This window comes from Fusarium musae, chromosome 1 (assembly GCF_019915245.1).
Source record: "Fusarium musae strain F31 chromosome 1, whole genome shotgun sequence".
NCBI lineage: Eukaryota > Fungi > Ascomycota > Sordariomycetes > Hypocreales > Nectriaceae > Fusarium > Fusarium musae.
This window is the reverse complement of record NC_058387.1, coordinates 3,538,797-3,562,377: the sequence shown is the minus strand read 5'-3', so window position 1 is coordinate 3,562,377 and position 23,581 is coordinate 3,538,797. Positions and strand designations below refer to the sequence as shown.

The 23,581-nt window shown below is 49.4% G+C and overlaps 8 protein-coding genes across 8 annotated transcripts; 4 read left to right on the top strand and 4 right to left on the bottom strand.

Moving 5' to 3' along the window:
* Positions 1–3,026: 3,026 nt before the first annotated feature.
* On the bottom strand, positions 3,027–4,229 carry J7337_001073 (uncharacterized protein; the record flags this gene model as incomplete). Its single annotated transcript, XM_044818817.1, has 1 exon — positions 3,027–4,229. One exon carries the CDS (start codon positions 4,227–4,229, stop codon positions 3,027–3,029), a length of 1,203 nt encoding a protein of 400 aa, XP_044686519.1.
* A 2,355-nt stretch (positions 4,230–6,584) lies between these two features.
* J7337_001072 (uncharacterized protein) lies at positions 6,585–8,055 on the top strand (the record flags this gene model as incomplete). Its single annotated transcript, XM_044818816.1, has 4 exons — positions 6,585–6,624; positions 6,676–6,778; positions 6,837–7,006; positions 7,070–8,055. The coding sequence occupies 4 exons, from the start codon at positions 6,585–6,587 to the stop codon at positions 8,053–8,055; spliced, it is 1,299 nt and encodes a 432-aa protein (XP_044686518.1).
* A 250-nt stretch (positions 8,056–8,305) lies between these two features.
* On the bottom strand, positions 8,306–8,725 carry J7337_001071 (uncharacterized protein; the record flags this gene model as incomplete). Its single annotated transcript, XM_044818815.1, has 2 exons — positions 8,306–8,481; positions 8,698–8,725. 2 exons carry the CDS (start codon positions 8,723–8,725, stop codon positions 8,306–8,308), a joined length of 204 nt encoding a protein of 67 aa, XP_044686517.1.
* A 2,019-nt stretch (positions 8,726–10,744) lies between these two features.
* Positions 10,745–12,188, bottom strand: J7337_001070 (uncharacterized protein; the record flags this gene model as incomplete). The annotated part of the gene is made up of 2 exons (XM_044818814.1): positions 10,745–11,608; positions 11,721–12,188. The coding sequence occupies 2 exons, from the start codon at positions 12,186–12,188 to the stop codon at positions 10,745–10,747; spliced, it is 1,332 nt and encodes a 443-aa protein (XP_044686516.1).
* Positions 12,189–12,708: 520 nt separating this feature from the next.
* J7337_001069 (uncharacterized protein) lies at positions 12,709–14,268 on the bottom strand (the record flags this gene model as incomplete). The annotated part of the gene is made up of 1 exon (XM_044818813.1): positions 12,709–14,268. The coding sequence occupies one exon, from the start codon at positions 14,266–14,268 to the stop codon at positions 12,709–12,711; it is 1,560 nt and encodes a 519-aa protein (XP_044686515.1).
* Positions 14,269–15,942: 1,674 nt separating this feature from the next.
* J7337_001068 (uncharacterized protein) lies at positions 15,943–17,490 on the top strand (the record flags this gene model as incomplete). The annotated part of the gene is made up of 1 exon (XM_044818812.1): positions 15,943–17,490. The coding sequence occupies one exon, from the start codon at positions 15,943–15,945 to the stop codon at positions 17,488–17,490; it is 1,548 nt and encodes a 515-aa protein (XP_044686514.1).
* Positions 17,491–19,902: 2,412 nt separating this feature from the next.
* On the top strand, positions 19,903–21,209 carry J7337_001067 (uncharacterized protein; the record flags this gene model as incomplete). Its single annotated transcript, XM_044818811.1, has 3 exons — positions 19,903–19,939; positions 19,999–20,789; positions 20,859–21,209. The coding sequence occupies 3 exons, from the start codon at positions 19,903–19,905 to the stop codon at positions 21,207–21,209; spliced, it is 1,179 nt and encodes a 392-aa protein (XP_044686513.1).
* A 774-nt stretch (positions 21,210–21,983) lies between these two features.
* On the top strand, positions 21,984–22,720 carry J7337_001066 (uncharacterized protein; the record flags this gene model as incomplete). Its single annotated transcript, XM_044818810.1, has 3 exons — positions 21,984–22,010; positions 22,063–22,156; positions 22,455–22,720. The coding sequence occupies 3 exons, from the start codon at positions 21,984–21,986 to the stop codon at positions 22,718–22,720; spliced, it is 387 nt and encodes a 128-aa protein (XP_044686512.1).
* Between the last annotated feature and the right edge of the window lie 861 nt (positions 22,721–23,581).

The window sequence follows — 23,581 nt, the reverse complement described above, 5'->3', positions numbered from 1 at the left end:
CGCAGGGTTTATGACGACGACTGCTGCTGTCGCGGCCCGTCAGGTCAGGTCCCTACGGGATCGGATAATGAGTAGGTATCCGTTGGTTGGTGGGAGGACAGGACAGGAGACGAAGGTTCTTTTAGGGTGGCGGCGGTGATGGACTAAAGAGGTGCTATAGTAGCCAAGTCCTAGACCGACTACAAACGAGGTACGATAATACGGACGGATACAGTGTCGACGACCAGTTGGAAATGGCGCAGGCTGGTCGTATGCAGATGAATAGATGAGGTAGGTATCCGTAGGTGGCCTGGATTAGCTGCAGAAGGCAACAGCTGCAGCACGCTACAGTTCTTTGCGGTAAAAGTCAAGGATTTGGTTAACGATAATGGGGGGGCAGGCTGGTAATTAAAGATCCAGGGGAAATGGAGAGGAGTTGTATTGGCAGAGTCAGCTAAGCCAAGACGACAGCATACTACCAAACTATGCAACTCAACCAGGATCAGAAGAACATTGCCATGCACAATAAGCCCAATTCATTGATCAAGGTCTTTGGGGTAAAGCCATTTACCATGTTGAATACCTACAGTAGTTAGTTGTTTCTGTTTCTGTATCAAGGAGACCGGGGGGGAAGAGGCGCACCCATCTCATCAAATACCACATGGATCACCGCCAAAAGTGCAGGGGGCAAAGACACAAGGGACCTCCAGCATGTGCTCAAGTCCACCAATGATCCAGGTACCAAGAGTCGAGCAGTCGAGGTCTTCCTGTCCTCCGCTACGTACTACATACTAATCCCCCGCTTGGTCGGAGCTGGGTGGGGTACTAATGGACGAGCATGGGTACAGTATGGGCATGGATGGATCGAGCGAGCGGGTGCAGCGGCCTGGACCATCTGAGACTTCTTCAGTGCAGGGGGTTGGGCTGTTGAAATGATTGGGGAATTCAGAGAGAGGAGTTGTTCTCGGCATCAGCATCTCTGGCTTGGACGGGTAATGTCTACTCTACTGTACATATCAAGTTGAGGGCCGGTCCAGCAGACTGGGCAGAATTGCTTTACCACAAGCCCAATCAATCAATTACTTACCGATGCTACCTCTGATGCCACCATTGTCTATCGTAATCAGTCTATAAATGTCCCAGTGCAACATCCGGTCTCAGACGGGATCTCCCATTTGTTTGTTTTAGCTGATAACTTGAAGCAATGCAACGAAACTCTCGACCGCCAGCCAAGCCACCGTTGCGCGGTAAAAACAAACTACGCCATGTTCTAACTCTTACGCCGAGCAACGTAGCACCGTACCATACGGATAGGTTCGCAAAATTTACCTACTTAAATTAATCCGTGACGTCTTTGGTGTTGGTTCTTGACCACGAAATTCACATCAGTTCGAGGCTACTCCATACCTAAGTAGTAACTAGTTCTCTATGACTGGCCCACTCTCAGATAACAACAACTCTCATGCAGTGGTGTACTGCTGCACTAAACTAACAGCAGATCTGTGTATACGACGTCTTTGTGACAGTTATAAACTACTTAAGCAAGTACTAGGTAGTCCGATCATATAATTCAACGAAATGTAATTAATTGCCTTCCTTATGTTGCCCGATCCCGCCAAGTCAGGAAACGCCTGATAATGATAAAGTCTGCCACGTATATAACTCAAAATGTCTCCAAAGTTGCCGGTTCTTCCACCCGTGTTCTCTTGTCTTTCGTCATGGATACCTATACGGATAGGTTAGTAGCTTGCTTCCTCATCCCGCAGCTCGCTTCCGTCTTCCGGCTCGGCCCCCTCATTCTCTTCCTCTCTCTTCGGCCCAATTCTTGCGTTTTCCCCTCTCCACCCGGCTTGGCATCTCCGAACACGATCATGAGCAGACCTATCACGGCGCGAATCGATTCACGCCCCAATTCTCTCACCACACTGAACACCATAACATACATATATACAGGAATATGCTCGCTTGCATATACTAGATACAAGTAGTATCTAATTCATACTATCCGCTAACATATGTAAAATGCGACGGCCCAGGCCTGGCGTGCCCTGTAAGTCGATACTAGTAACTAAATTACCTAGTCCCTGGTCATTCCTGTGTGCATCCGACAATGCACTATGTAGTATGCAGTCGTCTTCGATATGCACGCGGCACGCCGCAACATATGTAATGACCATGCATGGCCGCATGAAGCGGTGAACAAAACAGAGCATTCGTGAAATCAGAAAAAGACATATTTGTGTTGAATGGTGCCATTCTCAATGCCATTGGCTAGGGTGCCTAAGCTGGAGTTGATACAAGCTATCAAATCTAGACTCGATCCCTTACCTTGAACTTTTCTTGTTCAAGAAGTGCATTGCATTCCACATTCCTCGGGGCACGACTACTCCATACCCACTAGACATGTTATGACCTGGCTAGCTTGGGTAAGATTCAACGCTTGAATCCCAACCCCCTGAACTAGTTTCCCTTACCTCAACTTGCAACTCCCAGAGATCGCACAGAGTTCAAGGGAACACGTGAACTTGACCTAATCTACCTTCATAGACACCACTCCAAGCACTTGAGCCGTAGCTAATGATGCTTCATTTGGCTTCTTATTTGGACTGACAAACTGTCGCAAACAATCGATTCGACTATCAATACACTTCCCAATTTTCTTCCAAATACTGGCCTTGCATCATCCACCGATGCAGTCATTAACCGCAGGCTTTTCTTTTTCCACGGCCAACATGAAACCCTTGCTTTTTGTCCATGAATGTGAACTGCTTCCGTCGGTGTTTTCCTTCAATGGCTTCCTTTGGAATGGCCAGCCTCGCCTCGTCGAAAATTTGACCATAAACCCTGAACTCCCAACCGCAAACGCTTGTGCTGTCGCACTCCATCAACGTCTTGGCACGTGTTCGGACGGCACACTGCCCCGCGATGCAAATTATGGCAGAAATTCGTTGGTGGAAAATGAAATAGTCAAGTTACAGACAAGTGACAAGGAAAGTGTAATGGCATGCCTCAAAGACACTCAATGCATCCACCTGGGGCTGCTCTTCTTAAACATCCCATTCTTCTTCCTCCTCTTCTTCAGCAGCATCGCCCTTAGTAGTCAATGCCGAGAAAGATCCAAATGACTGAGAAGGCTGGGAAGCCTTGTTAGGCCCGGTGGGTTGCTTGGGCTGGACAGCGGGGCGGGCCGCAGCCTCGTCACCAGATCCAACTGAAGTGGCATTCTTAGCACCCTTCTTAGACTTGGTCTTGACAGTGCTCCAGTCATCATCGTTCTGGAGGAGCTGGATCTGCTCCTCTTCAGAAGGTAGAGACTCCATCCACTTGCGATCGGTACTCTTGGGGGCCTTGACTGCAGAAGCGGGAGCTTCCTCGTATGTGTCGAGCGGCTGATGAAATCCATTCGTCTGGGCAGCTTCGGGGGCCTTGGGAGCTCCCTCCTTCCAAGCGGATGACTTGCCCTGGGCAGCAGTGAACTGGGAGCCGTCCTTAGCAGCGCGTCCCTCAGCAATGCGAGCGGCGCGGCGTTGCTTCTCCTCGAGAAGCTTTCGCTCCTTCTCGGATTCCTCGCGGGCAGCCTTGGCCGCCTCCGCCTTCTTACGGTTCTGGCGCTGCTTCTTGGTCTCAACAGGAGCCTCCACCTTTGGGGTCTTTTTGTTCTGCTTTTTGGGTTCGGTGTCGGTCAGACGAAGAACTGTTGGGCGAGTAGGAGCGGTCTCGAGCATGTCGGAAACATCGCCTGCGACTGCGACTGCGGGACCGACCTCAGGTGAGGTTACAGGGGACTGATCATCATCGCCATCGGCACCAGTGGTAGATGACGGAGCCGACTCCTTCTCCTCGGCGGCGCTGGCCACCTTGTTGGCGCGGGATTGTTTGACAGACTTCTCTCGCTGCTTACCAGCATCAGATTTGGCAGCAAACTTGGTGCCTTCCTTGGCCTTTGCCAATTGTCGGGCAAATTCACGATTGTCGACATTGTCATCTTTGTCCTTCGCACTACCAGTCCAAGCACTGGTCTCTGATTCAACCTTGGGCTTCTTGGAAGCCTCCTGTGCCTCTGATGCAAAAGCCTCCTGGCGCTGCTTCTTCTTGCGGTCTTCCTTACGAGTCTCCGCCTGCGAGCTCTTGGCCGGTTTGATCTGAGCCCGTGGTTGGTTTCCAGTTCTCTGGCCTTGAGATAGTTGGTATAGAACATAGGCAACGGCAAAGAGCAGGGCGTAGCCTGCAGTGGTGTAGAGATAGCCCATGTTATCCGCCGTGATATGGTTTATGGGGTGTCGTAGTTGTAGGGGGGTGTAAGGCTGAGCGAAGTTGCCTTGAGATTCGTTTCGAGCTTTGAGATGAAGATCGTGGTTCTATCCCAAGTTAAGCGAAACGGGCGTGGGAACTCGAGCACGTCTATCGGTCAACGACAGTTGGCCTCTTGGTCTAACGAACCAAAGCGGGTGGAAGCAACGGCTGCGTACAAAAAAAAAGTTGGGGACGAAGAGTGGTTGTGAGATCGAGCCAGGTAGGTGCAGCTAAGCTGTCGTAATTATAAGGCCAGGTTGTCCTAAGCTATGAGCCAGCCAATCGCTGAGCCGTGAGAGCGTCGATAGTCGTGGGCGAAGAGTTAGGGGGTATAAAAGATAGGGAAAATGAAAGTTTGGTAATGTGAATAGATGAGGAAAGGGGTGAGAAACGACGGAAGCCGGGTACAGAAGATTGATGAGTCTGGCGCAATCACACATAAGGAGAAGACACCAGGTGGCTTGAAGTTAAGTCACCCAGTCGTTTTTGGGCTACCTGGGGCGAGGAAGGGTCGCGGGATTGACTGAATTGGTTCCGACTGCAGGGGAGGTAGAGCAATGTTTGGACAGAAAGCACCCGACGCCAAGGCAGTGGGGAGCTTGGGGTTTCGGAGTGGGGAGAAAAGGTAGCCCGTGGGCAGATTATGGTGATGAGGTACTTTGACTGGAGAGATTTGGATCGAAACTGATGCAGCCACTGTACAGTACTTTTACGGAGAGGCTTTCGATAGGTACAGTCCGCAGGGGTATCAAATGTGCATTTCTGCGATTTTTTAGGTATTTCTTGCCACAATAGAATTAATAATATTAATAAGATATTATATATTTAGTATATCTATAGAGATAATACTAGACTGATCTACAAGCAGATTAGTTAAGATTAGCTATAAAAATCCTTAGTTAGAAGTACCGATTTTACATTTGATCCCCCTGGGGGCTGTACCTAGGTAGGTAAGCAGGTAAGGTAGTCAGCAACTGCCCGTGCCGCAGTGTTACACGAAGTAACAGGAGGAGATGGCTATATTTTTTGTGACATTTGTGATTCATATGTCAAGTTTTGCTGGGAATAGGCAGTCGGAGCGGGGACGTCGTCAGGTGTCAAAAAGGGAGAATGAAGTGGAAGTCTATAAGGTACATTGGATCCAGCAGAGCTTGGATTCGCTCCTTCCGACCAACTTCCTGCTTTGGCTGGCTGAGGTTGATGAGACGAAGGCTACTTAACCTATACCTACCTGCCTGCCTGCCTTAAGGTATTTATGGATATATAATACCGGAGCCGCCCATTACAACTTACTAAGGTAAACCAGGGGTTCTAGTGTCTTCGAGGCATCCATTCCCATACGGACGTTATACCTGGGATTGGCTCATTACCACTAAAGGCCTGCTTCGATCCTCAATTCCAGTGAGAGGTTTATCACGAGGCATGGACTTTGCTAGATGATTCAACAGTGGATTGCAGCATACCCTTTTCCTAGGTAGTGTGTTACGAAATAAATATCTGCGAAGGCCCTTGTTGAAGTCGCTGCACCAGTTTCGAATATACATATTGTTGTCACGTGTGTATATGGGAGTGCTCTTTAAAGATCAAGGGAAGCATATGATTAATTTAAGGAGAGCAGATCGTTTTTCATTGGTCTGGCATACGTGGCTGGGAGAACAAGTTAATTATGAGTCACTGACAATTCCATTGCTTGGAGGGTACGGAGTACATCGCGATTTCTTTCTGCTACCTATGTTAGTAGGTATCCCTGAAGCCTTGAACTCTTACTTTGGAGTTATTTGATTGGCTGTCGGAGTGACTTTTTAGGTTGCACATGCTTCATGCCATCTGCAACTCAAATTGCACTACCCTGCGTCAGGCTCGGATCTCGCAAGTATTCCAACTCTGACATCCACCTCTGTAAGAACGGCGTTTTCATTTACTATCGTGTAGGTGCGACAGGAACCCAACAGAATTAATGCCCATTCATATCTCACTCGATTGAACAGCCAATAGCTCTTGTGAAAAGCTTATCTCAGCAACTAACACTACACCCCACCTGTCCACCTGCCCAAAACCGAAGGAGGGGAAACGCTCATCGGCATAAGTTAACATGTGTGAACAAGAACTTTGATCCTCTTGTTTTCAACCTACAATATTTCAATTCTAAGCTGCAAGTAAAGAATTCGGTTCCCGGGCTACAGGGCTGTGAGAATAAAACCAGGGCTGATTGGATTCCTCCGCAGTATACCATTTTAAAGTGGTTGAACAACCTTGACCTCCTCATCTAAGTCGTCACTGGTTTTTCTGGACATATCCTCCAAATTCAAAAAATGGCTCCTAAGCAGAAGATCATCATCGATACCGATCCAGGTAACTGTCATGTGCTTTGAGGCTGGAGCACCAGAATTCTAATATTCCAAGGCGTCGATGATATCCTGGCTCTGCTTCTTGCACTCAGTGCCAAACCGGAGGAGCTTGAGGTTCTTATGGTGTCCGTCACATACGGCAATGTCCCCCTCCAAAGGTAAATACACTTGTGAATTCTGTTCACTATCATGAGCCTACACTAAAGACCCCCTCAGCTGTCTCCGAAACGTTGTTTCTCTCTTCCACGTGCTTGGGAAAGAACTTGAGTGGAGGAAGTCCACTGGCAAACCCGAAGGCTTTGGAGCCATGAAGGCAAACAAGCCCATCGTGGCTGTTGGCCCCGACCACCCCCTTTGCGACGAGGAGCTGATGGCGGATTACTTTCGTAAGTTCAGTAGCTGCTCTGATCGTCAGTTCGTCCCCCTTACTAATACGTGGATTTCTGTAGACGGCATCGACGGCTTGCATAATGTTCATGAGGCTCATCCTGATTTGTCTCCTGCTGAAACCTGGAAAGGCATTTTCAGTGATGGCGCCAATGAAGCCGGAGACTATTCTCCTTTCTTCACACCATCCAAGGCGCCCTCTCACCATGAGATTCTCCGCATCCTTAAAGAGAATCCCGTGGACACTGTCTCCATCCTTGCTGTTGGTCCTCTTACCAATGTTGCCTTAGCAGCCGCAGAAGATCCCGAGGCTTTCCTTCGTGTGAAGGAGCTTGTCGTCATGGGCGGTGCTGTAAATGTCGAGGGAAACTGTACTCCTGTGGCTGAATTCAACTGCTACGCCGATGCTGTCGCTGCTGCTCGGGTTTACGCACTCACATCCCCCAAACCGAGCTCCACGATGCCGACTATTCCCCAGGAGCTTTCAACTTTGAAAGCTTACCCAAACAAACTTTCCCGTCAGCTTAAGCTCACACTTTGCCCCCTCGATATTACTACCCCTCACTTGATTGGCAAGAACTACTTCAAGGAGAACATCCAGGCTCACGTCGAAGCTGGCAGCCCCCTTGCTCGGTGGGTGTCACACTTTGTCACTAAATCCTTCAGCAAGATCGAGGATATGGAGGGGGATGAAAACGAGCCCGGTCTTTCGTTGCACGACCCCCTGACGGTATGGTATATGCTGACCCGAGATGATCCTAAGTGGAAGACACCAGAGAAACTGGAGGACATCCGTGTGGAAACCAGCGGTCAATGGACACATGGAATGCATGTCGTTGATCGTAGATTCAGGAAGAAGCCTGCCGAAGCCGCAGTCGCCCTTTCAGAAAACCCTAACGAGGACCCCCATATCTTGACTCTCGATGAGGTCCCTGGCGACGACCACGGTTGGCTAAGTGTTCTCAAGGGTAACCGCCTTAACCGTGTGATCGACTCTCCCGGACATGACATCTTCAAGGAAGTGCTCATGCAGCGCATCTTTGGATAGAGTCCAGGTTGTCGATATTGCGTCAGCTTAAATAGTCAAATGAAGTATCTCCAATTGTTGAAAGCATATATCGTGGCGAAGGCCAAGATGAATTGTCTAAACTCCCTGAACTCGAACGCCTTGTGATCCTATCGATGCCGTGTGAAAGAAGCTTCCCAAACCTCCAGCCGTGGATGTTGTACCCCAAACAGAATAACACAAGAGAAAATGTCGCAGTACGGACCGCTTTCCGATGTTTCGAGTGTGTAGTCTATACGTGCTTTATACCGCCGATTGCTGAACCCTTGACTTCCGTCCAGTTGATGCTGTCGTCAAGCGCCTCATCTACGAGGCCGATTGAGCATACATTGTCGCCACGGACGAGGTATAGACCTAAAGGCACTTGAGCGGAAGGCTCAGGATCGTCGGGCGTTCGGATAATTCGTTCTACAGCGTTGTTCAAGACCTAGGCACATGCCATAAGCGTCTGCATGGTCAAGACAAGTAGGAGGGCACCCACCAGATTAGTTGTTTGGTCGCATGCTGCCAGAGTTCCGACAAGAATACGCGAATCGGCTGTAACGATCAGGACTTTCTCTGCGGTCTGTATTAGCAGGCTGTTTGATGTTCCTTAGGCAGTAGAGCTTGGGAAGGGTGTCGTACTGTTGAGATATCCACCGAGTGTAGCCATGACGTCCGAATCTCCTCAGTGATATCGTGCTTGAATTCTGGATGTGTTATTCAAGGATATTGGCTAGCTGTAGAGGTCGAAGCGCGTTGAAGAGAATTACTGGACTTGTTCAGTGGGTATTAGCTGAAGCTGTTTCGACAGTCAATGTGGGTGACTGCGGTGGACTTTTTGGAGGAGCTTCCAGAGCATATGCACTAGACCTAATCGGGACTGCTTCTACGACAAAAGCACATGGACGACAAAGTTGCGATGCTGGGGTGCTTGTCACGGGTTTTAATGCTTGATGTTAGGCTGTGCATCTCTCTTTTACTATCCAATCTAACTTGGTCGATCTGAGCACACTTTGCTTCCGAGGAACAAATATACCTTAGGTACTTTGGATTTCATGGGAGTAGCAACCTCTGTCTACCTTGGTAGCTACGCGGGAGAGGGGTGTTTTTGGACATCAGGCAGTAGACAGAAAAGACTGTCGCGGTTATTTTTGATCGATAATATGATGTTAGCCTAATATCACAGAATTTCAGAGGTGATAAAATAAGGTAGACACTCTTTTTTCCCTTTGACAGGTGTTTAAAAACCCCCTCCCGCTATGAGGTAGGTATTCTGGATAGGTACCTTACCCTAGGTACATAGGAAGCCTTGTAGAAAGCGACGAATACAAGAGTCGTAGGAAACCGCAACACAAGCAAGATCACAGATCAACGGCGCATGTGTTTAGTAGCGGGTAACATATGACACTCGATACTGAACAGGTAAGGTACCTATACCAACCCCCTCCGCTGTTACTCCGTACATTTGCTCGCATCGCGAAACGCTACAAACGAGAAAGTCCACCCTAAATGAGACCTGCCAATGATGGCATCCAACAACGGTGTACGGCTTCTATACACAAGCAAGATGGATATTCAAGAGCACGGGAGCATCGTTCACCACCGGAGCCATTCCAAAGAGAAAAACCGTGTTTGGGCAATATCTCTTGTGTCAGTCATTCTGGTGCATGAGGATCCGAAACATAATGTACCAAGCGTCCGTCTTATGGATTCTAGCGTCACTAAAAGTGTCTTCTTCACTACCCAGGACAAGCCCGAGCAAGCAATGAAAAACCGAGCCCGTGCAGTGTTCGCGTCACCTGGAGGCAGTGTAATACCAGGGACACTGTGGGCAGAATCATGTGCAAGCACAGAGGAAACTGCCCGAAAGCCAAAAATAGGAATAATCACGATTGATGTCCTTAGACATCTTTCAGAGATTAAACTGAAAAGAACAGATACTACACTTGATCTAAGCCAAAAGGCAAAGAGAGCTAAAGAGGAAAGGAAAAGAAAAAAGCGAAGCTTGACCGGGACGCGACGAGATTTTATAGAGCAGGCTAAAGGCGGTGAGTAGAGCTGATTGGCAGAATTTCTGGGTAAGCCTGAGGTTCTACGTGCAGTGCAGGCAGCAAGCGAGCACTTGGGTCAGGGACGAGGAATGACTGAGGCAGCTACGTGCACGGCAACGTTGACAGAATCTGGAAAATACAGATATTCACGATAAACGGGCAAAGGGAAACTGTAGACCGATTCAATATACCAACAGCACCTGCGACCACTCGTGATTCTTGATCCATCTACAAGAGCACGCAATACCTAATATACAGGAGACGCAAGTGCTCTTCTTAGCCACAAACACGAGGCAACATGCACGATCTCTTTTCACTTCTGTACTTGAATTGGCATCGTCTACCGCTATCTAACAACCTCCCCCAAGATATATCCTCGATCACAAGCTAAAACTAAGTGCAGTAGCAGAGCATGTCTTCCACCTACATCCAAACGCCGTATCCTGGGAGCATCCTCCCGAATGCTTACCTTCTCAGCCAGATCCAGCCTTTGTTATGCGTGAATACCCATCAATCTTCTCATATAAGCGGGTGTTACTCACGAACTCATGGAAACCTATAACACCTCTTTGTCCCGTACTCTACAAATAGTGCATTGTTGTATTGTGTTGCATACGAAACGCAACGCAACGCTGGTATCAATATTCAACTAGTTCTCCCTCTTCATCTTCCGAGAGCTTAGCTCGTTTCTCCGCTCTGTCACTCTGTTCCTCGCCATCGTCAGGCTCTCTTCGCTTGAGTGGTGACCTGGGAGGCCTTCCGTTCTCGTCATGCCGAGGCTGAGAACCCTCGTCTCTCTCCGGGTCTCGCCCTTCACCATCCTGAGCAGCGCCGTTGACTCTAGAGTTCACACCAGGGCTGCGACTCGCCCGGTCAACTTCCAAGGGGGTACCGGTCGTTGACGACAATGTGTCTGGTTGGCTCAATAGAGTATCACCGCGTTTTCTGGTGTTCTCGAGATGGAATGCTGGTGATGGCAGCGACGGGTTCTGCTTTCTAAGCGGATTCTCCGTGTAAAACTGGCGCATCACCTCGATAGCATGAGAACAAAGAACCTCGTCACCCTTGAGGAGCTTCCACCAGGGCTCGCCATTGATGTCTTCGATTTGTTGGTTCGCATATATGCTCGCAAAGAAGATGGCGCTGATGGCAACATCTCGAGGTCCTATCAACAGAGGGATCGATGTAAGGCAAGCATCATTGCAAAAAGCCCAGGCCGCTTGTCGTAGATTCTTGTTATGAACTATTCCAAGCTGATCGAGCAACTTGAATAAGTGGTGGTAAGGGTTGTCAATCATCAGATCGAAAGTGAGTTGCTCTAGCATGACCTCTTCGTATGTGAGAATACTGTCTCGCCATCGCCAGTACTCTTTGCTCTGCTCATCAATAATGAGCTTCGCGTTCTTTTGTGCAACTTTTGCTACGGCGATAATGATGTCCTTAGTCTTGCGGCAGTTCTCTTCGGTCTTGTTGGCTAGAAAGAGGGCTGTTGCTGCTATGTTCTTGATTAGAGATGTTAGCATATAGAAAAGAATTGCATGTTGCTCAGTCAAGAACAGTCTTCCACAGCTCCAAAGAGATGTTGGAATTGTAAGATCAGGTGGGAGAACTCACATAATGATGAATCCCGCCCTTTTCTTGGACCATGTGGCAGCGCATGAAGAACCGATGGAAAAACACTCCAGCTACCCACAGCGTAATCTGAGGGAGATCCAACATGACGCCCGCCTGGTAGATGAAGTTGACGCCCTTGGCCCTGCGCATCCTCTCTTCCGCCGGCGAAAGACCCTCCACTATGCTAGGTGTACTTCGCACTTCGTCCGACGTAAAGTTCCATTGGTTAAGGACAGCTACTGGAGTTTGCGCACCGGATCGGGCTGGTGATTCTTGGGCTTGTCGGGCTTGAGGTCGGGGGGGAGATGTTCGTGTCGAGTGCTGCGGAGGAGTTGGAACTGCTGGAGGAACGGCATCACGACGCCGGGGAGATCGTGATCTCGAATCGCGCTCAGGTCGAGGGTTTACGGGGAGGGTCGGGGGCTGATACCCTTCCCTGGGAGGCCTGTAGCGATCGATACTCGCCATGGCCGGTGGTCTTGAATCGGGATAACGATACTTGTAGCGCTGATAAGAAAATGGCTCCTAGGAGAAGGGTTGCGTGGGTCTGAGAAAGGGGTACCAATGATTAAGGCACGTAAGATGCGAAGTTGAAAGTGATGCGAAGTCTAAGTTATCCGGCACTGCAAGGAACCTGATCTAAGGAAGTTGAGGTTGGCGTTTGACAGCAGGGGCAATAAACTAGAACCAAATTTGGGTAGCGTTATCTAATCACAGCACAGGAGGGTGGACACATGATTCTCCAATGAGTGATAGTAGTAACACCCAACTCAACGGATGAAACAATAGAAACTCCCCACTTTGGATGAATGGGAAAAGGCCCATTTTTGGATGATTGTTGGACTATTGGTGCTTGATTGTTTGCTCATTCTTTGGTTCTTATTTATTCTGGCTACCTATTATTATGAATTTTTGTTGGGGTATCTCATAGTAGCTTTTGTTTGTCTTGTTCTACCCAGATCCATCCTTCGTCAGTGATGCCCTGACGTTAGACTCCCTCGCCATCATTGCGACCCCATAGTTTGACTGTGCGATCATGGCCTCCACTGACAATCCACTTGCCATCCCTGCTATAGTCGACGCTGGCAACTGGGCCTGTATGGCCGCTGAGCGTCTGCACTAGTGTCCAGTCGTCTGCCGAGAAGATCTTGACATTTCTATCAAAGCCGCTTGACACGAAGAAGGTGCCCGACTTTTTAGGTAGCTGCGCGCCCTTCTCATCCACACCAGGTGGAACACCAGTGAGAGGGTCGTCGAGACCTTTGAACCAACGCATATCAGAGACAGCACTGGTGTGCGCACCAATACCGCCTGTCCTTTGCACCTTTCGAACATCCCAACACTTGATCCAGCCATCAGCTGAGCCAGATAGTACCCTGTGTCCATCAGAGCTCCAGTCCAGCGCATGGATGGGTTTTATGTGTCCGTCCAGATGTCCATCCAGGATCATGACGGTACGTCCGGAACGCAAGTCCCAGATTCTACCTATGCTGTCCAGACCAGCACTCGCAAGTAAGGATCCGTCAGTGTTAAAACTGACAGCGTAGACACCTCTTGAGTGGCCTTCTTGAAGGAGAACCTCTGCGGTTGTTTCGACATCCCAGAGGCGCCACGAAGTATCCTCAGAAGCAGAGGCCAGATAACGTCCAGAGGGATGGAACTCGATACGACACACTCGCTGTGAATGTCCTTCAAGTGTGGACAGGGGAGTATCTTGGTTCAGAGACCATAAATGAATCGAACCCTCAGCACCGCCTGACGCAAGGTTGACGGCGTCAGGGGAAACGTTGTGTTCTGGCAAGGTAGATCCGGGAAACCAAGATAAACCGCTAATCTTGTTGGTGTGACCGCGGAAGGTTGTCTTTTGGTTCAAGCTTGGTATTTCGACCAGCTTGACTTGCCCACCCCAATTGCCTACAGCGACCAACTCGCCGTTGGGAGATATGCGAGTCATGCTGACATGACGTTCGCCAACTGTCTGACTGCCCTGGAGCTCAAATGCTTGTAATCTCTCCTTGACTTGTTTGCGAAACTTGACTTGGGTGCGTAGAGGGATCGTAGATTCAGCTTTCTGAAATCGAACCCTCTTCTTGGCTCGCGGCAGAGAGTATTCAGCAAGCTTTAACCGCGCCTGTAGAAGTTCAGGCCCACCTCTTGAGTAAAACTCCTCCTCCTGTTCCTCCTCTTGATCCTGGTCTCCAGCGTCCTCCATTGTGATATCACCATTCTCCAACCCTGTCATCTCTGCCTGGATGGTAAGAAGTTCCCGTAGTCGATCCCGACGATCAACAAGTGCCTCTCCGAATAGCGTGACTGGTTCACCCATCTCCCGAAGCTTCGCGCGGACTCGAGTATCATCGGTAGGGACTGCTATCGTTGCTGCTAGGCGTTTGCGATTGAATTGACTGAGGATTGCGGAAGCCTTTTCAGAAGGAACACCTGTTCCGCCCATTGGAATATCGTAGTCATGATCATCGGGGACATCTTCTAATGCGATTCCTTGAGGCTCGGCATCCTCGACGTACGCCTGCCGTGATGGGTGCATCATCTTTGCTAGAAATGACCAAACGCAGGTCGATGAAAGCTTCGCTTGTGGTGCACGAGCAGTGACGAGTTTGACAATAGTTGTCGTTGTATATAAGTTTTTTTACTTTTTCTTTTCGACAGTTGAGATTGAAGATATTGAATTTTGTCAATCGAGGGCTGATACTATGGTTGCAGCCTTGCTGTTTGGCGCGCGCTCTTGGATTGGTAGATGTGAAATTTCCCAGACGCGACCTTGAAGCTTCATATTGTGTCGGCAGTTTATTTCGCCGGCGGCCGACGTGGGTCTACATTAATCTGGGAGTTATTCATGTCAAAAATGTAGTTAAAAAGGGAAATTCACTACTAAAAGAGCCAACGAATTAATGGATCGAAAAGCACCCGACTCGTATATCAAATGTTTTAATTTACCCTCCATGGTATTCTGCTTTGAAAGATAGTTGGGATGTTAGGTTGAAAACTACTACGTAGCATTAACCTGAGTAATCGTACTCAGATTTCTCACCCTGGGTGTTAACATTGGAATCCAATGTTTAACTGGACCCTCAAGAATCACAAGCTAAAAAGTTTAACGAAGACCAACCATTCGCTTTTTGCGGGATCGATCACCGCATGGCCCAGGCCTGTCAGATTATTGGTAATGCCAGTGTCTCAAGACTCTCGGTCATCTTTCATGCCTTCTGATGCTGACATGAAGGACAGAATCTGGCAAACGAATGAGAGAGTGTCACGTTCAAGGTTTGTTCGCTGCCTCCTGTTGACAGCACGGGGCCAGTCAAGGGAGTAACAAAAGCCCTTTGCGCAACAACCACAAATTACACAAAAAGGGGCAAATATCCGTATAATTATGGTTAATGCGACAATCTTTTTGACTCTCAAGTCTCACGGCCCATGTCTTATGCTTCGACACGAACTAGTGAATTCCGGATTCCAGCAGCCAGGTTTGATGCAGTCCATCCCCTGAACTTTCATGAGTTGTGTTAGCACCAGGGGTTATTTTCAATGGATGTATAGTGATATCCAAACTTGAGTGGTAGTTTGTAACGCCTGCTGACTAGCCCGGGGCCCCCCCCCGAGCCCTTAATTCCTCCCCGCGTTCCAAGTGGACGCTCAGGCTACGAAGACAGGGGGTTTTATTGAAGGTAGGCGACGGCCCAGCCGACACCAAGACGGGCTGGATCATAACAGCCAATGCAAGTCCGCCTAAAAAAAGCCTAAAAAATCGCGGAGTTACAGCGCACCTGCTGAAATGGGCGCAGGGCTGTGGCCACCAAAAAATCCTTGTTTTATTTTTCTTACTTGATTTAATGCCAGAAGGATCCGTTCTTTGTCTAGTCCCTCTCTCTTCTTTCCCTCACACCACACTTGGTGAACACCAGTTCAACATACCCACGACACATATCCGCTGCCAAATGCATATAGCAAAGTCTGCCGTCTTCCGTACTTCTTTCTTCCGATACCAGATGCGTGTCGCGAACTTCTACGAGATCGAGCGTCACTTCGAATCCCAGCCCCGCGCAGATCCGGAACGCCGACGAGGATTCCCTTGAATAGCACGACTATCTGCACTTGTCCACTGTCTGAGCTGGGCGAGTGCTGTGTGGTGTCGTTATCAGAGCATAACCGTGCCGTTCCTAACTCCCCAAATCCCAGACCACCACTTTAAATACCGCCCACCATGATAAGCCAGGCACCTGCCGCGGTCACTACCGTCCGCGGGTTCCAGACTACACCTGCTACTTCAGGCGACGAAGACTCCGACCACGGACAGAGCGAGGCCCCTACTCCGCGGCGCAAGACTCCCGGCCGAAACCTCATGGTCAATGATGTTGTGAGCGCCAACTGCAGCCCTACCTTCCGCGCCCATCCCTCGCCCGCCATGTCGGGCATCGCCAAACTGCGCATGCAGATGGAGCCTCTGAGCCTTGATGGAGGGTCCCCATGCCACTCCATGAGTCGTGCTGGAAGTCAACAGGGTCTGGCGCTCGAGTTTCGAAAGCAAATGATCAGCCGTACGCACAGTCGAGAGGATGTTCGTAGCGAGGCTGGTAGCGAGATTTCAGACAGCTCTATTAGTTACGAGGTTAACCTCGAGCACGATTTTGCTAGCGAGAGTGTTCGGGAGCGTAGTGGATATCTCGAAACCCTAGAGGGCGGCCTTGCGCCAAACCGTAAGATGACCTCGGAGGACTTTGAACAGCTGCGATGTCTTGGCAAGGGTACCTATGGTACTGTATTGCTCGTCAAGCAACGCGCGACTGGGAGACTCTACGCTCAGAAGCAGTTCAAAAAGGCCTCGCTTGTCGTCCACAAGAAGCTCGTTGAGCAGACCAAGACTGAGCGACAGATTCTTGAGTCCGTCAACAGGCATCCATTTGTTGTCAAGCTGTTCTATGCCTTCCAAGACCAAGAGCAACTATACCTCATTCTTGAATACGGACAGGGCGGTGAGCTCTTCACCCATCTCAACACCGAAAAGATGTTCTCCGAGGATGTGGCCGCATTCTACATGGCGGAGATGCTTCTAGCCATCTCACACCTTCACAACGATCTCGGCGTGGTCTACCGCGATCTCAAGCCGGAAAACTGCCTTTTAGATGCTGAAGGCCACCTCCTCCTGACTGACTTTGGTCTTTCCAAGGTCTCAATCGACCAGAATGAGAGCTGCAACTCGATGCTGGGAACTGTCGAGTACATGGCGCCCGAGGTGGTCCTTGGAAAGAAGTATGGAAAGGCAGTCGACTGGTGGTCGTTTGGAGCCCTCGGATATGACCTAATGACTGGAAATCCACCTTTCCGCGGCCAAAACCACGCCAAGATCCAAAACAACATCGTCAAGCAGAAACTGGTTCTTCCTTATTTCCTGAGCCCTGATGCTAAAGACCTGCTCACCCGACTTCTTCGCAAGGACCCCAGCAAGCGTCTCGGTGCCGCGATGCCCAAGGATCTGGCGACGATGAAGAGTCACCGGTTCTTTCGCAAAATTGACTGGAAGAAGCTGGCGGAGCGCGAGCTTGAGCCACCAATCCAGCCCATGATCACGGATCCTGAGCTAGCCGAGAACTTCGCCCCAGAGTTTACGGAGCTGTCCATCAGCCCGGTGCTACCAAACAAGGAGGCCTGGCCTCGAAGTCTCCCTAAGGATGAGCTCTTTGGAGGATTTAGTTTTGTTGCATCTTCAAGCCTGTTGAATGAAGATCGATTTGCCGCTTTTGCCCACAGCTGATTGAGTGAGAACTGTCGGAAGGAGAGGAATGGTGACTATAGAATATAAAGACAGGGGAAGGGGAGTTTATTGAGAGGCGGTGGTGTCATTCAAGATGCTTTCGTATTGATTGATGCGGGTTTTTGCGTCACCTACAGAAAGAGCAGCTACAACAAAGACAGGGCCTCAATGGTCGTTGGAAGGTACTGTAGTATCTGTTGAGTCAGTCGAATTGTAGATTTCAATAGAGTTTCTGTTTCTATGTATACTTGATCCTCGCCATCGACTAGGGTGTTAATACCTGCCCGAAACGTGCAAACAGCCGGGGCAAGAGACAAATAACGGATTGTGGTTATGAAGCCTATGATTAGCCGAGGGCTGAGCTGCCAGGCTGGTGGGTTTATTGGGTTGTAAGAACACGACTGTGACTTCGTATTTGGACGAGTACCCAGGTAACGATCGCAGTTGTGATGATTCGGTTGTCAGCCAAAGAGACGGGGAAATCGACGACGGAAGATCATGATCTCACATAATCGGGGATGACATTTAGAAGGGTGAGATTGAGAAGACACTGGAGCAGGTTTGTCTGAGTACTTACCTAGCTAAGTAGCTATATTGGTGCCCTACGCGTCGTCAACTACCTTACCTTAGGAATAGGTAGCCACCGTGCTGGCTTCAAAAAGTCAGTTTATCGGAGGATTAAGTTGCATCTGATGGGTGACAACTACAACACCGACACCTACAAGCTTAAACGAATGCGTCACAGGCTGAAGATCGGCTCGATCATCACACCAGACCACGATAACAGTGACAGACTGCATGAATAGGCATTGTCCAGTATGTGAGGTGGATGAGGGCTTAGACCCGACTTGGTCTGATCGTTAGAGTGCATCTGCAACATGAAATGGAGGGCCGCGCAATCATCATGTACGAGGCGTAGACTATTGCATACCATCGACTGAGGCGATACTATCAGGCTGCATCTACGTTTCTTGGCATCATCGACGAAGTTGCTTTGTGATGATCGAATAATCAAACCTCCAATGACCCCAGCACAAAAAGATTGAGGTCCATCGCCTTATTCGGAGAGAATTAGAGTAGAGAATAAGCTTTCGTCTGAAAGAGCTGACGTATTCACGAGGCTAAGAGAAAAACGTACGTACATAATCATGCATGTACATATCAGTCTTGGAGGAGAGTTCCAGACCCTTGTAGCGTCGTGTTGCAAATTGGGATAATGTCATTGGGCTGAAGCTTGGTTATAATACCCTTTTTTGGGGGGGTTAGCCGTGGGCCTGGGGGAATGAGAGAGAATTGTTTATGCGACATCATCAGACAAATACGATACTGCCAATGGTAGACTCTGACGTGGACCTCTGAGGCTATTCACACGTTGAAACCTCGGTGCCCCACGTGGGATGGCCGTCTGTCGTCGGATTGATTAATCTACCCGAGAGAGAAGCATAATCAGATCTTTTACCATATTAGGGCGCCTAGTCAAAAAAGAGAGTCTTCCCGACAGCCCAGACCTCACCTGCGGGAGATATCCCTGTAGGGGTCGGCCGCCATTTCTTTCAGTCCTTGCAAGCTTGTCATCAATGATCACAGCCCTTCTCAGTGATTGAGTCCTTGTCGTATGCACTGGCAGGCAGGCTGAGCATTCATCAGCAATTGAGCGCGTATTCTAACACCGAGAGTTTACTGAAACAGAGAGGGCCTCTCCCTCTTGTTCGGATAACGGATAGAAAGGCACACGATCACACCTTTCCAACGGCGACAGTTTCAGCATCATGATGCCTTGACTGAAAGAAATGCGCCGTTGACCAATCGTTCCGGCGTCGTGACTGTGTCCTCAAGCGCTTAAGCGGGCAAATTGACACCAGTTCGGCACTGAAACCCGCGATGGCTTAAGCCTATCTACTGGCGTGGAAAGCCATGAATAGCTGGCTGTCTGTGGCAGTGTGAGTGAAACCTTAATCGCTTTCATCTCATTCTTGACAAGGATTAACCAGGGCGGATCCGACAAAAGAGCTGACGACAACATCGATCCCTTCCCTTGGGTCCAAGCCTTGGGCTCAAAGGATCCGTCCCTTTGAGCCAGACTAACTAATCGCGGCACTTGTAATGTCATCTGCCGGGTCCCTTTGGTAGTATTCGACTTCGTAAATCGTCCCTTACCACCGGCACCAGGCGTTGTATCGCACAACACTGCCGTGGCTTTGCGGCGCGTAGCGTCTGCAGGCCAGTGGACGATCGTCTCAATATAGGAATGGCCCCCTGGTCTATCTCCAGTTGTGCTTTGTTTGTGCTTATTATATTTAGTACTTTCATTGTCCCCCTCATGTAAGATTCCAATCACCTCACTCGCAGTAAAAATCATTTCCGTCTCTTCACTTCATCTGTCTCTGCCTCTGTTTCGTTCCCAAGAATACCATGAAGTCAACTTTCAGCACATCATTAGCGGTGCTTTGTAAGTCGTTCCCGTCAGCTCAGCGCACCACTCCCGCCCAACTAACAACTCTCCTTCAGCTGCCGCTGGCAGTGCAATTGCCATCACATCTTCTTTCTGCCCGGACAATGGCGACGTCTGTTTCCGATGGGGTGTCCCTGAGGCTTCTGCAAGCGCGGGATCTGGCAGCTTTTATTTCCAGATCAAGGCACCAACATCCGCACAATGGGCAGGACTGGGCACTGGATCCCAAATGGCTGGATCCGATATGTTCATCATTTACCAAGACGGCAACGGCAATGTCACCCTGAGCCCAAGGAGAGGTGTCGGAGAGGTCATGCCTCAGTACACGAAGCGAAGCGGACTCGAGCTCCTCGACGGTTCCGGAATCAAGGACAAGCAGATGATCGCCAACATTCGATGCAACAACTGTGTTGATCTTAGTCTCAAGGGAACGAGCTCGTGGATTGCAGCTTGGAGGAATGGAAATTCCCTGGATTCGACAAGCATGGAGGAGCGCATCTCTGAGCACGACAAGCATGTGGATTTCAGCGTTGACTTTGCCAAAGCCACAATGAGCTCCGACAGCAACCCATTCACTGGCAGCAACGAAAACACCAACTCGAATTCTGGTTCTAGCTCCGGCGGTGCCGTGACACAGAACGGAAGTGGTAGTAGCCCCAGCAAGACTGTTCTGCGTGCTCACGGTATCATCATGTCGATTGTCTTCATTGCTGGATATCCTCTCGGTGCAATCCTTATGCCCATGCTTGGAAAGTGGCTCATCCATGCGGGCTGGCAAGTTGTCATGTTGCTCCTCATGTGGGCTGGATTCGGCCTTGGATACGTATATGCTCGTGACGGTGGCTACGTAAGTTCTCCCCCTGGGGGATGCGCTCGCATCGGAACCTGTCCATCAGTACTAATGTGAGACTTTTAGTGGGGAAAACAAGCCCACACAACAATGGGCACTGCTGTTTGTGCCTTGATGACTCTGCAGCCTGTCCTTGGTTACATGCACCATCGGTACTTTGTGAGCCACCGCAAGCGAGGAGTTGTCAGCCATGTTCACATCTGGTTCGGCCGAGCCCTCATCATCATCGGTATTGTCAACGGGGGCCTTGGTCTTCAGCTTGCCAACTCCTCCAATGCGTACATCATCGCATACTCCGTCATTGCCGGTATCGCTGCCATCCTCTACTTGGCTGCTGCCTTTATTGGTGAGAGGCGAAGGAACGCTTCTCGTGCCAAGCAAATCTCTCCACAGATGTCTCAGGAGGAGGCACGATAAAGTATCTCGTTAACCTAAAAGAGGAGTAATATGGCGGATCTGTAATGCTTAGAAGGTGTTTTTGGATATCGGAACTCGTGAATTGTGATACCATAGATTTTCGGCCCATCGGGACTGGATCTGATAAACGGCAAGATGTTTTAACTGCGATCTCAATCCTTGGCTTTTTCTTCTTCTTTTCTTCTTCTTCTTTGTTGCCTTGGAAATCCCTTTAACTTAGCATATAATATATCAATAAACTTGATGAAAGGATTAGATCAAACAATTTTGGTGACCATTGTGTTGTGCAACATGGTTAGCATGAACTTTGGAAGCTGTTGCTCCATTGATATTCGAATATGGCAAATTGCGACAACTAGAAAGAGCTGAAAGGAGTGTGGTAGTAAGCAAGACTCTACCAGTCTACAGTAGTTGGATATACATACTCTCTCGAACAAATTGAGCATTAAGATGCATACTGACTGATCTCCGTGTAAGTGAATAGCCCGAGCAGAGAGGGTCCACTGCAACATATATAGATCGATACTGGCCAATCACACCTCTCAAAGATCACGTGTCAATGATCCGTGAAGCTCCGGCAGCCTTCTCAAACCTCAGGCATTAACTCCACGATAGCAAGGCCGAACCGCTCTAACCGGGGGCGAAGACGCATGGTCCAGTGCAACCTCTCACGATTTTTCCCCCAAAACCCTCAATCGACTTCGCCCTCGATCTCGCCCTCGCCCATCTCCCCCGGAGTTACCCCCTCAATTGAGCCACCACCAGCCATTCAAAATGCTCATTCAACTCTCCAGGGCTTCGGTAAGAACAAAAGTCAGGCCTAGGCGATGAAAAAATACTCATGGTTTTATAGCGCGCTCGCTCCGCCGTTGCGGCTGTTTCTCGTGTCGCCAGACCCAATGCCGTTCAGGTGAGGGGCTTCATTGCTCCCACTGTCTCCCGGAAAGGTAAGACTCTATCTACGCTGCTCTATGCTCCTCGGTCAATTCCTTTGGGTGTCGCGAATACATCATCTCGATTGTCTATTTCTCCCGGTCGGACCTGTCCTATACCCGAACCTGTACTCCACCTAAGCTCCGACGTCGCCAAACAACCAGCATCAAATAAATGATATCAATCAGAGTTCGAATCACCGTTTGCTATATGGTCTCGCATCTCTCATCAAATTTGACAGGCCGTTACCCGATCAGCCCGAATATGATCTAACCGAATCAACGTTCACTTGCTGACATCATACCTTTACAGCCGACTTTGTCCAGGAGCTTTATCTCAAGGAGCTCAAGGCCTACAAGATCCCCGCCGTCAAGGAGTCCGATGCTGAGGGCAACGTCCAGACATTCAACCTCCCCAAGACACCTGCCTCTCCAGAGGAGACCGACCTCGCCAGCAACCTGAAGGAGTACGAGAGCATGGCTGTTGAGATTGAGGGTCAGGACAGCTCTGCCCAGTCTGGTACCCCCGAGGTTGCCGACTGGCTTGAGGCCGAGGAGGAGGATGAGCCTCACCACTAAAGCGTTTTCTCAACCTTTGGGAGCACATAGACTATCCCGACCGCAGTGCATTTTCGGGTATCATTTCTCACCACCCAGCGCCGCCGTTTCATGAGGGTAGCAAAAGAAGGGAGGCTGACACCAACTCACCCCCGAGAAGATGAGCCGGAGTGATAAAGGAGAAAGAAGAAGCAGAAGCAAGTGGATTGGGGATAAGAATCCTGTGTACATTTTCCTAAAAAATCAACCTTTTTTTCGGTTGCCCGTAGGAACTAATTGCGAAATGCGAACACCAAATGAAGCACAAGCAAATTGCTACAACGATCATTTGCAGGTGACTTTATACATTACGTTGTATGCTAAACCTCGAAACCCTATGTCTTATCTCCTGATGATATACGATTCACCGTGGGTCTACCTCTCAAGCTCCCGACCCGACGTTGTAGGGCATATACGAATCAGCCTTGTATGCCTTCTGACATCAATGATGTATCCATGACTTCAACTTCCCTCGAATACTCTCATGTAATCTAATACCAAACTTCGTTCATCCCTCAAGCTATGCTGCACTAGCTCTCTTGGTTATCGACGTCAGGTGGCAATCAACGTCATCGACAACCACAAGTCCGAGAAGGCTGGTAGGCTTGGCTCGAACTCTCCATAGGCTACGTACTATATCCAACAAGGACAAGTCTAGAATAAAACGAGAGACCGATTTCCCTTCCGGGTCCTTTCAAGAATAGCTGTGGCATTCTCATTTCATTACTCATATGGCCCTCCTGTCACTGCTGGGAATCAAACTAAGGAAAAATGGCCCTCAATGGACGGATCCACCAACATAGACTTGATCCTCCTATTTTTGTGTCTCGTTCTCTTCTCTTC